The following is a 17144-nucleotide window of genomic DNA, read 5'->3' on the forward strand; positions in this document are numbered from 1 at the left end:
AAAGACTGTTTTTGTCATGTCTACACATGCACGTGTTTTCCTCGTTTCATAAACGATGATACTTAAAATAACGATTCCATTTTTCTTATAAGATGAAGAACGGAAACTTATCTTTTTAAAAACTAAATATTTTTGCCAATTTAAACCATTACAAGATGGGAATTTTAAATAGTGACTAAACTAATTTAACTATCACAAAAACTTCTCTCATTCCATTCATATTTCCTTATAAAAAATTATAACTCCTGATGATGATGGTGTCGTGTACGTGTTATCACGGAAAGGGGGTGCAGTAACTTCTGAGAGTAAAGACCCCTGAGCACCCGAGGGCAGAAGTCTGACTTCTACCTCATATGAAGATGAAACTCACAAATTCGCTTGCACAACCTCTTTTTACAGGGGGGCACATTCACACACCTCACAGATAGAACACAGATGAAGAACAACCATACCCGAACCGGGATTCGAACCTGGGACACCCAGATCACCTCATAACTCATATACAGTACACTCCCGATTATCCGCAGAATTGGGTGGCGCGGCCGCCGCGGATAACAAAAATCGCGGATATTCCGAAAAAACCTAAAAACGGGTATAGCAAAAGAGAAAAGTCATTCTAACTTTGAAAAATCGTTTTATGTACAATAAAACGTAAAATAAACAGCAGGAAATGTTTAACTAACGCTTAATATTTTAGTATATCACTCAAAACTAACCTAAATTGCATTTTGGTAATGAAAACAGAAAAGTGCTTTGTACTTACGAAAGGCATCAACGATACACAGAAAAATTAATACATATGTACTGTTTTAATACTGTAATGTATTATGTAATTACAAAAGCATAACTGTAAAACTACACCTTTTTGAAGAAATCAGTCATTTGTGTTTGCTTCTTGCTTTGGAAGCATTTTCTCTTTGCTTGGAAGCAAAAAAAACAAAAAAAAACTTAGTGCTGCAGGCGCGGATAACCCGACCGCGGATAATCGGGAGTCTACTGTATAAACAAAATAGCTATATAAAATAAATACATTTAGTAGAATTTTGAAATAAAGTTATTCAGAAATTCTATAAAAATTACTAAAGTAGTAAGAGAAAGTCTCATAAAATTATAACACCAAATTATACATATTTAAATAATTCTAAAAAACTGAATTGTTTAATATTTTATGCCCTTTTTTAACTTGATTTAAATAATAACTTTTGCATGTCATTATTTAAATATATTCAGAAGAAGGAAAAAATATCCAGACGTAAGCTTTTTTTTTCAGAAAATCTTACAAAATTCGATAACTATGCAAATAATACACAGATTAACAAATATTTAAAATAACAAAGACAAAAAAAAATCACATGCTACTTTTTTAATATGAATTAAGTACAAAAACTGCAACATTTGAAACAGAATGCAAAAATATCGAAGTCGGAAGTCTTATGCGATGAAGTTTACATTCTTTTGTTTAGACTAGAGCGGTTTAAATTGGTTTAAATGGACAGCTAAGCTGCTAGGTTTAGTTTGAAATCTGTTGACCAGACACAAATTATTGTCGCTTGTGATTGAATTGCGATAACAAAACAGATAAGGGGGGGAGGGGGATTATTTGATTAAACTAATTTCTGAAGAAAGATTCTAAATCTGCATAAAAGTTAAATATATAAAATGAATCAAAATAACGTTGTTGCACAGTAGGCAATTTTCTTTCTTATTAAAAACGTGAAAAATCGTTGCTTTTTGTGAAGAAGATCAATTAACAAATATTGATGATTCCGACAGATATGAACAAAACCGTCCAACGAACGACAAAATGGCTCACGCACTTAATATTTTTTAAATGGCCTGTAATATCATTAAAAAAATTTTTTTTAATCAATACAAGTGCGAATAATATGCATAAGGAATGACTGTGAATAAGCCACAATTATGGAATATTTTTAATTGTTATTTTGAGAAAAATTATGGATATCTCGGATGTAAGTGATATTTTCTTTTCCTTCGGTATGATAAAAATATAGTTGGTTTTATTTAATCCGTTTATTTTTATAAGTCAGTGAATGTTATCGAAATTCTTGAACCTCGAAATGATCACATTAAGCAACATTTACTATAATAATATTTTTAATTATGTAATAATATTAATAAATTAGTTTTAATCAATAACTTGTATCAATAAGATATAGTTTCTGAATGCATACAGAACTTGATCCTTACTTTCAGTGATTATTGCCATGAATCATACCTGTGATTCAGACTATTATCTAATAAGATGCTTATTTCTTTACTATATATTCATTGTAGTTGAGAAGAGAATATAATTAAAAATAGGCGTGAATCATGGGTGATTCACACAATGAACAGCGTGATAAAGCAAGGAAATACAAACTAAACATAAGCGTTTATGATTATTTAAAGCGGCTGTGGCGAGTTGGTGATTGACATCAGACCGATACAAAAGAGAAAAGTATGAAACGGGGAGGGAGTAGACGTGAAATTATAGCGATGGATTAAATGTGATTATGTTAATTCGGACATTTTTTTTTTGTTCCTTTTCATTACTGACATTGCGGAGCAATGTTTGTGAATTTGATGTTAAAAAAAAACAATCAGACCTTAAAAACTTGGATTCACGTCCGCCTAAATAAGCTTGTCCGATAACAAGCAGTCTTAACATAATGACGTCATGTCCGCTTTACAACGGAAAGAGGAGTACAGTAGCTTCTGAGGGTAAAAACCTCCGAGCACCCGAGGGCAGAAATCTGACTTCTAGATCATATGAAGATGACACTCATACACACGTTTGCACAACCCCTTTTTTCAGGAGGCTCTTTCACACACCTCACAGATAGAACACAGGGAACAATCATGCCCAAACCAAAACTCGAACCCGGGATGCCCAGATCACGGAGAAGACGCGCTACATCTAAGCCAGGGCGCTGTTCAATCGTAACATCATAACTGCTAATCCGTCAGATCCATACTATATACTGAACCTACATATATGTTTCAAAAGCAGATTTTATCAAATCAGCGCATTATAAGTGAGGTCTAGTGCACATTAAATCTGTTGAAATTACATGACTTCCTGCTAAGGTAGCCCGAAAATTTCGATAAGCAGTTGCAGCTAAGCTGTGGTCCTCGTCATCTGATCACCGTTCAAAATTGCAATATCCATTTAAAAATAATTCCAGTGTTGCTTTGTAACTAACATAATGCATGTAACATGAACCGACAAAAATAAATGTACGAATCTTCAGTAAAATCGAGTTGAGTGTCGAAAACCTCCCTTCCCAAGATTCTACCATTTACAAAATGATTTATTTGTAATGCATAATATTCTACAAGATATAACTATTAATTTCAACATATTTTCACGGATCTGTAATACCATTTCATTGTCTATTAGTCTTATGATAGAAAAGATTTACAAATTTAATGGATAAGTGACAATGATCTACGACCTTGTTCACAAAAATGAAGGTCCTGGAAAATGCAAGAATTTTGTCCCTTCTCTCTCTAAAAGAACCTCCGAGGCCTGGAGATTCTTTTAAAAATTCCTTATAACATCATGCCCGTCGGAAAACTATAAATATCCAAGTTATTCGCGCAAATTAGTTTCTTTATGCAATTCGCAAATCAAGCTGTTAAGTTGTGGATGCTGAGAAGCATTGCTATTATTTTATTATCGATTTGCTGTCTGTGGGTGTAATTAATTTTTAGAAATACTGTATTTTGCGTATGTTTTTGTTCTGATTTAGTTATTTGGTTAAACTATGTTCATCCTATGAATTTCATCTTAATATAATTAGTCAAATTCATCTAAATTTATATTTACAATTAGTTATGATATTATTTTGCAAATAATCCGATTCCTGACTGTAGAAGTCAAATATTGAATTCCGAATTTTTCCATGTAAAAGTTAAACGCAAAGCATTAGTTGGGTAAGAAGTATTAAAACATTGTGATATGTAAATGATAGAAAATATTAATTTTTAAAAGATATTATTGGATTCAATAGTTTCTATTTAAGAGTTTGGAATATTTTCAGAGTTAATTTAACAGTTTGAATAAACGAAATATTTCATTCACGTTATTCAATAATTTCAATTTCAAATTTTATCTTAATAAATCCTCCAAGTCATTTTAATCATTTTTGAGTAAAATACATAGAGTTTTAATTTTGCAAAAGTGTGGAACTTTTTTTTGAAATATTAATGTATGATGAGAAATTTGAAATCCTTGTTATTATGAACAACAAAGAGAACCCAAATTGACAACCCACTCCCCAAACCTTCACTTCCATAAGAGGAAATTCAACTGGTAATGTTGGAAAACATATTATACAGCACTCTTTCATTGAAAAGAAATTCAAGCTCACAATTCTGTGACTTCAGAGTTGTAATTCACAATAAATTGCTCAAATCACCCTTTTACCAGCCTCTATTGAAGTACTTTTATGGAAAGTTGCGATTTTCATTAAAATATAGGATGATGCGGGAGGAAAAAGAAAAAAAGAAAAGGAAAGAAACCAGTTAATTTATATGTATGCTTTTTTGGAAGATCAATATATTTAATTATAATCATGCTGTGAACCATTTCAAAGTGTGAGATTAGCTTTTTAATTTTATATGATAGTTTTATTTTTAACATTTCCTTTTTGTTTTTTTTCAGGCTGCTAAATAATGACAGAGAAATGCAATCTATATAATAATATATTGTGCATATAAAAGTAATATATTTCTCTAAGAGTTTAAACTGATAAACTTAAAAATGGTAAATAATTATTGTGACATCAACACTGCATTTGAACAAGGAACAGACAAGTAATATAAAAAACAACATAGATTCAAGAAATTTCATGAAGGAAGTGAGAGCTTTGAAAGTCAAGAGTCAACTGAAGAGTACTATTCAAAACAGACCAAAAAGTAGGACAAAAAAAAAAAAAAAAAAAACTAAGACAATCATTTAACACTGGCACAAAATGGGGGATCAGTTTACCAAGAGAGTTCACAAAAGGTCTGTCATTACGATACTTACTTGACATTTCCCAAGGCATTTTCCACGCAGTAATAAAAAAATGGTATTATATGCAAGACAGGACGATTTATATACCAACTAAAAACTTGCTGCATAACAGCTGAACAAATGAGAAATATTTCCCAAAGCTAAAGTTGCATCAAAAAATCTTGCTTGCAGTTTAGAGGCTATCAAAAATAATTATCTACTGTAACTTAATTAAAATTATTGAAGCAAGCTGAAACTACTGTGACAAATACACAATTAAAAAATACTGCTAAAAATAAACAAAATGTATTAAGAATTGCGATATTTGTATCCAACAATAATCAAAAGAAAGATTTTTCCGCAGCCATATCTAACGAATCCCCCAATGAAAGTTGAATGAATTATAACACTATACCTCAATTTATACAGACACTTCTTTGACTACTCATCTTCCCCATTCTAGCTCCCTGCACCTCAAAAAACAGATGCATTCTAATCAAAAAGCAGCCAAAAATACTGCAAGATTTTCATCAGTTCTAAATCATCAGAATTCCAATCTTCTAGGATAAATAAATTTATTTCTTGTTGGGAAAAATGTGTAGATTTCAATAACTTTTATTTCAATTAAAAAATAAATTCCAAAATTCTTACCTATTTCAGAAAAATCAAAATTCTTGTATCAATCCACTAATTGCAAGCAGTACTAATATAGAGTACATTAAGCAAACAAAAAGATATAAATTACATTTTAGAAGCTAAACAATGCTAATTGAATCAACAATTTGCAGAAAGAGGGGATTCAAAAATTATTTTTCAAAGGAAAATTCGATTCTCATCTTGAATTATTGGATTGAGATTTTTAATGACAAATCGTAGAAAGAATAAATTAGGGATTGCAATCCTAGAAAAATGTTGAGCTGAGAATTCTATCAAATTCTTGTTCCAGATGAATGAGTATTTGAAAGACAAAATAATTAAAATTATCTTTAATTTAAAAGAAGATTTCATTTAATTCTTTAAAATGTTTAACACTTTAAATGCTTTGGGGGTCACTGGTTACTGTAGGGACCATATAAATTGCATTGCAAGATTTTCAGTCAATGTGTTAAGATTTTATTTTATTATTTTCAATCTTTGGGGTCACAGCACAATTATTGATGAAATATGTTCATGAAAATGGTACATTTAAAGAAGTTACATTTTAAGTCTACTGCAATAAGTGGAATTGTTTCAAATGCAATTATAATGCATATCAGTTTTTCTATTTAGCATTATAACTTACTTATTCCAAAAGGTATTCAAAATCTCTACGTAACAGTTTGAACTGTGTTGCTACTGAAAAAGTTATGTTCTATTTTCACGCAAAACAAACTAATTCAAAATTTTTATTAAATATGACAAAAGGCAAGAATATGCTTTTAATAGCACATATGAATGGTAGAGACTTTACAGAAATAATTCTTCCTTGAAACGGCTTCATGACATTCTATTACATGATTCTTAAAGTTTCATATTTAATAGCATTTGTCAAATAAATTTGCTCTATCATTTAAAGGAGAATTAAGTTGCATCATTGTTAATTTACAATTAGCAATCAGCTTTAATGTCATTTATGTAATGTTGGTAATAAAAGTAATTGCAACTAATGTGACTTTACACAATAAGTGATTTTATTCACAAAGGCACCAGGCTATGTACAATATATAATCTCAATATATATATATATATATTCCATAATTTTTTTAAATTCGAACAATATTTAATAAGTAAATAAATAAATTTAAAATTTCAACATAACAAATCATTTTAAATCAGAGAAGGAAAAAGTTCTGTTAATGAATCCCCCCACCTCTGATCATCCTCACTGGGAGACGGAGCTGAAAAAGAAGAATCATAACCAGCATCGCTGCTTGATGCAGGACTTGAACAGTTTTTGACTTCTTGTGTGTATAATAATTGGTCATCAATTTCTTCAAGTGAAAATGTGTCGCAATTGAAATGCAATATGTCAGAATTTGAGTCCAATTCACTGGGATTTGTAATAGATATTACAGGAATTTCCATTGGCTGTGCAACATCCATGACTGCGTCTGGACTTTCACAGGAGATTATGGTGGGAGGAATGGCAGTTTCCTTTGTGGATAAGTCACAAGCTGGTAAAGTCAGGGTTGCAGCCGTATCATGAACAGGTTCCTGTTTATAATAAATGTGATCGAAATGAACTAGTTCTTTGTGGGATTCCAAGCCTTTTGTTGTGGTCCCCACCATTTCGGATGATCCTGAAGATTCCTGAATTGGGAAAAATATTTCTTCAATCATGCAAATATTTACAACACAGAACAGCTTATTCAAATGTTGGAATCAAATTCAATTTAAATAAATATATTCCAATCCTGTCCAAAGATTGTGAATTTTACAGCTACATATTTTTAAAGACAGAAAGGAGTTAAATTATTGATGAACCATCACTAAAATGACTAAAATATTTTAAATTTTAGAAATATGCAAACAAATGACAGCTATTTCAATACTAAAAGAAATATTACCAGAGTATTTATTTGTAAATTTTCCAATAATACATTAATTAAAAGCTATAACCTAGGTAATGTGCAAGTAGATTATGTATAATTTTCTGATGTCAAAACAAAGATCAAATGATGACTATAGCAACATTATTATATATGTCTTTCTTTTCCCTCATAGCATCATCTTTCTTTTACAATTTTCTTAAACAGCTTAAAGCTTGTTAGAAGTAATTACTTAATTTATTGGTTTATTTTTAATGAATCCTTGCCAAAATCATCTTGCTTATATGAATAACTTTTATTTTGAAAATTCCAAAATAACTGGCACAACAGTCATTCGTTCTATGGACACAAAAATCTTAATCGTCCATAACAACCTATAAATTGCTTATTGTGAAAAAATATAGAAAAATATGATAACTCATTTTTAAATACAACTAGCATTTAATTTTTTATGGCAGTAAAAAGCAATGAAAAATATGTTTCTGAGTATGATTTAAAAAAAAAAAAAACATATTGTGCTTAAATAATTTGATATTAAAGAAATCACGGTTTCATACATTATTTTCTTTTATAAAAGCAACAATCGCAAAACTAATCAAGTTTTTATATTTTGTCATAAGTAAAAATTAATAACTCCCTAGTAAAATATTTCCTTTCCAACCTTTTAATATGAATTTTTATTAGAAATATGTTTCATATATTAAATAGAGCTAGTAGTACTATCTCAAAATAAATTCTAATACTTTTTTAAAACATCCAAATGAATTCTGAAATTATCTCAAATGCAAAGACTTTTAGAAGAGAAAAATATTTTTAGAGCAAAATCCTGGTTCAACTTTTTGAAAATCTCTCTATATAAGAGTTTAAAGCTATATTAAATATCAAGCCATGCACAGCATTATCAAATTCCAAAAAACATGATAAGTGACATAAAATTGCTTTGTTTCAGGATTTATGAATTAGTTGAACCAAAAATGAAATTGTTACAAAACCATATGTATGGGTCTGATCTATAATCAAAAGAAATGCAGCAACTCAACTGGCTACTTACTAGTCATATAAATATACTTGAAAAATACATCCATTTTCCATATAATTTCAAAACATTCAATAAACTGATTTTTTTTTAAAAAAACCAATGCTTCACTTTAAATGGCTTAACATTAAGAGTATTTTCTATTTCATGATTGCAGATAATCTCCTACACAAATATATTTTTTTTTAATTACTAAAAAAGTTCCAACTTCATATTTCAAATTTCTAGAACTTAAATGGTATGATAATGATTCCTTAAAACTTGACTTTGAGCTAGTAATTAGAAATTCACAAAATCATATGATAAAAACTATAAGTGAGATTAGCTTTTCTCTTAAATGTTGTTCCAATTGCTTTTCTCAGTTGATTCACAGTTTTACAAATGCAGTACTATAACGAACGTAGCAATCTCGCCAACATGAAAAGTTAATCAGATGGAGAATTAACACCTTCTTTAAATATTCTACAAGTGGAACTTTGTTGTCCCAACAATAGTGCAGCAATAAATCACCAAGAATATACTTCACTGTTTATAAATTACTAAATTAAATAATATTTTCATTTATGCTCCTTTCTGACCCCGTCCTTCCATGTGTACTCCAAAATATATCTCCTTATTTGTAATTAATCCACAATAAAATTATCAACTAGTGAAAGCAAATAAAAATACATTGGCTATCCTCCAAACATATAAAAACTCTCCATTTCTCATAGGCAAATCATCAAATTAAAAAAATGCTACTTGTTACAAAATTTAAAGTAATAAAAATCATTTTTATTAACTAGAATTCCGAAAAAATAAAAAGGGAAAAATTAAATCTTTTGTACTAAAACTTTAATTTGAAATACAGCTGAACTCATTCGTTACTGTTATACAGTGTTACTCTAAATAAACTGGAAAAACTTAATTTACTTTAAAAAATTTTTTACAAATCTATTTATTGAAAAAATATACAAAAAAGATTAAATCTTAAAAAAGTATTCTTTATTCCTATATAACTAAAACTTCTATTTGAATATAGGCAGGAAATTTTTTATTTTTTTTATTGTTCATACTTTTCTACTTTCTCCACTTTCATACAAGGTGTTAAGGAGGTCGCACTGCAGAAGGTCATTGCTACAATTTTGAAGTAAATCCAGAATGTCATCAGCCTGGAAAAAAAATATATATATATTATGGTATGCAAGATAATTATTGATATTCACAAAATAATATTCAACTGCTATAAAAGAAAGTCATGTAATTAAGACTTTAAATTAGAATTCTATAAATTCACTTTTCATTTTTAAAATCTGTCCAATCAGCATTGATCATCATTACAAAAGTATAGGAAGTAATAAAGTTGAATATAATAAAAATCAAGAGATTCTACAGGCTTTATCAGATATCTTTTGTAATATATATGACACTTTTATTAAAACAATTTTGACCAATTAAATTTATTAAAACATTTCTTAAATATATATTAAACATAATTCAAAGGCAAAATTATGCAAATAACACTACATGAATCCAGGTACTTTTCCCTACTGACTTGAAAACAGTTATCTAATATTAGAGATAATATATTTAACGCCATACAAACAGCAGCCTTAAATATTCTGTAATATTTTGAAGCAACTGCCAGTAAACTAATAAGTACAAGATGCAGACAAAATCTACATGGAAATTACAAGTTTTTAATTTCAATGTTTTAGGCACATATTTAAAACAATTAAAGGAAAACAAGCCCATATAGCCCACATTCTAGCTGTTATTAGGCTCATGGAAAACACCTACATTAATTTTAAGAACAAGAAAGCAATATGAAAAGCATGCTTAAAAAATACACGAAGATTTAAAAAAAAAAATATGGGAAATCAAACATTTTTTTAAACTGGAGGGGGAAGGGAATTTGTTTAATGGGAAAATAAATCAATATCGGATTACAAACTAATTTTTCATTAAAAAAAGAATGCATTTACATGAAAATTTTACAACATATTATGCATATGTATAATGTCAAATAATCATATGATATATTAGACAACCAGCACATTTACTCATAATAATGTAATGGATTATATTTGATCACCAGTAGAATTCTCAAATTTAGAAGTAAACAAATAAATCAAATCACCCTATTTATATTAAACATTACTATATTTCTATAAGTCTGATTCTGAATTTTTTTTTAATTAGCTTAAAAATAAATTAAAAACTAATTTTTTATAATTCTCAATGCTATTTTATACTGAGAAATTAATCATTTATTAGTTCAAAGAAATTACACAAATAAAAGAAAAATATGTTTAAGTTATAGGCATACAGATATTTTATTGCAAAAGTAGAACTATTTATGTCTGAATATATATATTATACACACACACACACACACAGCAACTAATTTATACTTTAAAAATTATCTAATATTTTTTTTATCTATTGTGGAAACACAGACATTTGAGTTCATACATTAATAGTTCTTCTTTAACTATAGAAATATCCCTATTTATTCAAGTAATATTTTAAACTTTAATTTCGTTCCATCATTTTATAAAATCTGATTAGTTCCAACTATTATACTCAATCTACAACATAACTAAATCAAAAGATTTCCTATCACAAAAATTATACAATTCTATTATTTTTTTTAATATGAAAATAATATAATCAGAAATATATTGAGGTTGAACTGTTTTTTCTATCACTTCACTTAAAAAATTGCATTTCAATCCTGTATATAGTATAATAAAAATAAAAACGCACCTGGCCATCGCCGGTAAGTAGACGCAGTGCATCATCCAGAGGGTAAGCATCCGTGGATCCTGTCTCTGCAGCCGAGAAACACTAATGAGCGAAGCTTGCCCAAGAGAACCACTATCTGCCAACACTTTGGTTTCTGCAACTTTGTCACACTTACTTTCATCTTTCACCTGAAATACAAAAGAATGTCAAAATTTTAAAAAGTAACTTGCAAAAAAATACAGTTATGTTATTATACAACAGTGTATAAACTTAAGCAACACAGTTTTTCTTCTTGAATAAAAATCCTTAGAAATCTACGAAAAGACTATATAAAGGATAAAACTAAGGAAACTCATTTAGACTAAGAAATGATAGAAATAAAAATATTCTTACTATACATACATATACGATATTACATTTAAAATGGATAATCTATCAAGGATAAAATTTAGAACAATCATAAATCCAATACATAATTTCTATCGTTAACATAACTTTTTCTCAATATTAAGCCAACAAAAACAAAAAATGCCAGTGGATAACACTTTTTACCAACTTCTGCAATAACATTAAAAACATTACATTACATTCTCATACATGACATTAAACTCTGTTAACATTTTTAAAAAATTTAATATTTGCATCAGCTCACTCACTAAATGGGTTTTGTGTTTTAAAAATTGACAAAAATAAAAAGGTAGCAGAGCAAATCTACACATTAAAATTTAACTAAAAATAATATTCCATGAATTGAAAATTTAGTAATAATTATATTTTGAAAATGAATACCTCAGCTGATAATAAAAATAAATGCATGTGCGTGAAAAGGACATTTTACAAGACAGATTGCTAATTCAAACTGTCAAACTTGATAGATAACTTTAAATAATAAAAATGAACCTCTTGGAACAACTTTGAAATTTCAATTAAAAGTACAATTTTGAGTCCCCCTTCACGCCAATAATCCCACAAAATTTTATTGCATAAAATTTTTTACACAATTTTAAAATTTAAACAATTTATTTTAATTGCCATGCAAATGCTTCCTAAATTTTCCCAATTTTTAAAAATATTTCTCATAATTTTCAAAAATAAATCTTGTATTTAAACTGCAATTCAAATTATTATTCTGTCAAAAATTTAATTCTGTAACTTTTCACACTGCTAAAAGCTAAGGGGGGGGAGGGGATAACATTTAATATCTGGTTAATATAAGAAATAACAGCACAACAAAAGTTAGATAATTCAATTATCCAGCCTATTACATTTTTAACAGCCAAATAAGATTGTTTCCATATGGTTAAAATAGTTTCAATAACCAGAACAGGTATACTTATTAAAATATGGTTTTGATGTCAGTCATAATTTGTTGCTTAAATGTCGGAATTACGAACATTAAATTATACAAAAGATAATTGAAGGTAAACAATCAAATTTTGAGTGAAACAGTTAATTACTAGAAGCAGCTAGTTAATAAAATAGGAAAAACTTTTACATCAAACGTCTCTTATAACTGCAAATCTACTTTACTGAGTATTTTCAATCAATTCTTACAATCCAACAAAAATCATTTGAGGTGCGAGGAAGTTGAATATGTAGAAGTTTATAATGCTTAATTATATCAAATGGATCAAGAAAATATGAAGAACTAATCATTACAATTTCTTAAAAATTTTAGAGAAATGCATATATTTTTAAAATATCTACTACCATTCATTTAGAGTTACCAATATAAAGATCAAAATAAATTTACCAATAATGAATTAAACAATTGAAATACAAAGTACATAAGGTTCTAAAATCAAAGTGAAATTGAGTACATTAAAGGTAGAACAAATTGCCTCTCTCAAAGTCCATAATGTATCAATAAAGATTTAACTGACCAATACTAGATATTCCTATATTCCAGAATAGTTCACTTTTAAATTTTTAAAAAATATGCACAAATCATTAACGAATATTGCGGGTTGGAGCCATCAGATCTTTACTATATATTACATTGAATATTTATTACCATATCTCTAAAATATATGTTTTAAGAAAACAAAATATTTCTGTTAATTTGATAGCATTGGTTGTGAAGCATTTATTAGCATAAACAAAAATATGCAAATTTGTTCAGCACAATACCTTTTAGGTACAGAATGTTTGAATTTTTACAAATTTCAAGATGCAAAACTACTGTGTATGAAACATTTAAACATTAAATTATGAACTAATAAAAAAAGCAATAAATTAGTCATGTATTTCTGAAAAACATGGAGAATTTTATTCTTTCTTTTTCCCCCATCAGCCTTATTTCAGATTAAATTTTCAATTTTTTTCTTTTTTTGTTAAAATAAGTATTAGTTGAAAAGTAATATTTAAAACAAGGATTATAAAAGAATAAAGAATAATTACCCTACTACATTCTTTTGATTTTTCAGAACTGCAATGATCTTCCAGCAGTGCTAGTCTTTTTTCTAAAGAGTTTATTTTTTCTGTTTGTTCAGCAATTGTTTTTCTCTGTTCTACTATTGTATATAGAAGTATTTTTTGCTGCAAAAGAAGAGGAACAGATTACATATATTTACAACATCACACTGCAATCAGTATCAGAATTGATTCAATTTTCTTCAAGAACACAAAAAGATTTATAATTAAACTTTAATTTCATAATTGAAAAAACACTGACATACTGATTTTTGAAGTTCTAAGTTCTGTTCTTCAAGTTCAAACATTCTTGCTTTTTTTCTGTCTCGGGCGGTCTGTGCTGCAACCCTATTTTTCATTTTCCTAAAAGAAAAAATTACTAGTTTACAAGATGCTCCAAGATATATATATAAAAATTAAAAAAATACTATAAATTCCTTATCTGAAATCCAAAACAGAAAAAAGACTTAGACAATTTTCTCTATTTCAGAATATTCCAGAATTTTCCCATGTTCTAAATACTTTCTATTAATTAATTTGTTTTATATTTTTAAAAAACAATCAGCCAATTGAACTATATCCAATTTGAGATATTTAAATATTTTTCTCTAATATTTTCATTTGCCAAATTAATCGTGTATTTATAGTGCAAGATCCCCAGGTTTTACATTAGGATTATAAATGCAACACATAACCTACTACATTCAAAATTTTTTAATAATGAATTATTTATAAAACATACAATCAAAATTTGAAAAAAATATTCCCATTTTAGGGATTTGGCCAAAATCTTATTAAGGAAGAATGGAACAAGTGTTTCAATGATTTTTTTTTTCAATCTTATTATTTGTAAAATAAAAATATTTTAAATGTATAATAAATTCAAAGATATAGTGTTTAGAAACTAACAATCAAACTTAAATGTAGTGCATTTTATGCAATATACATTTGTTTAAAACATTATTCAGTGGGATGAATGGGTCATGCTCACTTGCATGCCAATACATTTTTTAAATAGCTAAATATGATAATGACTCAAGCTTTTAATTTTTCTTTAATAAAATTAGCTGTCAGGGTATTAAAATACAGTAGCAAGTTAATTTTAAATTTATTGAAACATAAGTCAATTTACATTTTATTATATACATAAAAAATAAAGCAATAATGTACAACAAAAAATGAAGTTCCATTAACCAAAACAAAATAAAATTTCACTCTTTTTCAAAAGCTTCAGTTTCTTTAAATATGTTTTCTTATTCTTTATTTTTGTTAATAAATACATCATAAATTATATAATACATGCAGTAGATTATTCTGTATCATTTCACATAAAAAAATTATTATACCTAAAATTATGTTTACTACTTAATTTCAATTAATGGAAATTCTACTGTAAATATAATAAAGTAATAAACAATATAATAAATATTAAGTAAAGAAAAAAATGAAACTGAGTTATGAAAGTTATTTATTAAAGCTTTTGTTATTCTTAGTTAAAAAATATTTAATTTTATATTTTTTAATATAAAAATGTCGCAAATATGGAAAAAAAAAGCACCCAAAAGGGAAAATATATTAAATAAGAAGAATCAGTGGAAATGGCTCTAAAAGAAAATAAAAGTTTTCAAGATGTGGCACCATTTATGAAGATTTCAAAATCAGCTCTTGATTAGCATGTCCAAAACCATAAGTTATTAAATGAAAAGGATATCAAAATACAATATTCATTTTAATTTTCTCCAACCTTTTTCCATTTCTCCTTCATACAAGGGAAGTGCGAGACAAAAATGTTACAATTTTTAACTAAGCAAACAAAAGCTATTTGTTTGTATTTTGCTGTTTATGTTTTTTTTTTAAATTAGTTAAAGAACATACTGTTAGATTTTTATAAACTGCACTCTTGATTTTAAACTACTAAATAAAAAAAATTTTTAATCTGTCCCATTCCGTCCAACACTCACCAAATAGTATTAAATAACAAACAAGCAGTTTCTTACTGATTAAATTATGCTACAAAAATTTTATTCTACTAATAAATATTTATAAAATGAAGAATAGAAATTGAATGACAGCTTGCTAAAAACTCCCCCTCCCCACTTGATATAAAAAATTGGGGGGGAAAATGCACACTGATACGATCTGGGGGAAAAAATTCTAGAAGTATATATCCTTATGCTCATTCTAATTTTAAACAATTAACAGATACATTACACTTTTTATGAACCATTACAGCACGTTGACTGCCGCGTGACTGTCCTGCGGTTCATATCTACCTAAACATGCTGAACAATGCATCTACTTCGATTCCTTCGGTACTATAGTTTAAAAAAGAAGGTGGGACGGGCCATCTAATTTGATAAGTGATTCGTAAAGCACCTGCAAGTCGTACCAGCAAAAGAAAAAAGAGCAAAATCATTTTACAAATATTTAACAGAAGTAAACTTTGGAATACATTATGTTAACCATTTCTTTCCTTTCAAAAGTGTAACTAGGTTTACTCAAAAATTTTAAATACGATATAAAAATTCAAGTATATATTGAAATATATCAGTTTAACATCGATAACTGAAAAAACAAATCAGATCTAAGCAAGATTTATTAACAGAAGAGGTTCCGCCAGAAAACATATGGACATAGCTCACGTCTTGTATATTATCTCAGTATCGGAAAAAAGGATTATTAAGGTAAAAATTAAACATCAAGCCTTCTTAAGTTTCACAAAAGAAAAAAAAACCATTTAATAATTTGAAATCAATTTCTTCCATGCGATAACTAAAATATGTACGACAGCAAATCTGCCACAACATAAAAGCTATAAATTAGTATGATTTTACAAGAGTCAAAAAATAATTATAAAAATTTACCTGCGTAATATTTTTTCTTCTTGGGTTAAATGATCTAAACGCTGCCGTTTTCTGGGGCGGCTTGGATTTATATCAGCCCCATCACTTTCAGCTTCACTGGTCAGGATGTGAGAACTATCTCCGTCCATTAACAAAGTTAAGTAAGATGAAGGCAAAATGTTTTGACTGTCTGAAGATGTAAGAATCTCACCTACATTAATCTTAGGTAAGATATTTCCCGGAAAAACGGGTAATTTTTTTAATTGTGGCATATTTCTAAAATTCTCTCAAAACATAGAATTTCAATTTGGGACACCAGAAACCGAAACGCAGCTTAGCAGCCGACCCGCACCACAACAAACACGAAAATGAACGATATGACAGAGCGTGGCGACTTCTCATTGGTCGATGTAACATTACTTTTGGATGTCATCATACGTGCCAACGTGGAAGGATATACGCTATAGGCCAGCCGGAAATTCCCAGAAGAATTGCATCACTTTTGTAAAATACAATATTATTCAGGATCTCTTACCTTTAAACATGTACAAATACATATTAAACGCACAAAGTATTCGGAAAACGCAGTTTTTATGTAT

General features: G+C 28.1%; 1 protein-coding gene across 1 annotated transcript; it reads right to left on the bottom strand.

The window, feature by feature from the left end:
• Positions 1-6647: 6647 nt before the first annotated feature.
• On the bottom strand, positions 6648-16924 carry LOC129966085 (X-box-binding protein 1-like). The gene is made up of 6 exons (XM_056080460.1): positions 16567-16924; positions 13969-14065; positions 13691-13828; positions 11312-11478; positions 9619-9714; positions 6648-7288 (listed from the first exon to the last, which is right to left on the bottom strand). The coding sequence occupies exons 1-6, from the start codon at positions 16815-16817 to the stop codon at positions 7222-7224; spliced, it is 816 nt and encodes a 271-aa protein (XP_055936435.1). The 5' UTR covers positions 16818-16924; the 3' UTR covers positions 6648-7221.
• Between the last annotated feature and the right edge of the window lie 220 nt (positions 16925-17144).

The sequence above is a fragment of the Argiope bruennichi genome, chromosome 4, assembly GCF_947563725.1.
Source record: "Argiope bruennichi chromosome 4, qqArgBrue1.1, whole genome shotgun sequence".
In the NCBI taxonomy this organism is placed as follows: domain Eukaryota; kingdom Metazoa; phylum Arthropoda; class Arachnida; order Araneae; family Araneidae; genus Argiope; species Argiope bruennichi.

What these genes read in the sequence shown, in the direction of transcription:
- LOC129966085 (XM_056080460.1), bottom strand. Translation starts at nt 16,817, where the DNA reads ATGCCACAATTAAAAAAATTACCCGTTTTTCCGGGAAATATCTTACCT. An exon ending in TACTTACCGGCGATGGCCAG is followed by an intron (nt 9,715 to 11,311) that starts GTGCGTTTTTAT and finishes TTTTTTTTCCAG; the next exon opens with GCTGATGACATTCTGGATTT. An exon ending in AAAGTGGAGAAAGTAGAAAA is followed by an intron (nt 7,289 to 9,618) that starts GTATGAACAATA and finishes TTCCCAATTCAG; the next exon opens with GAATCTTCAGGATCATCCGA.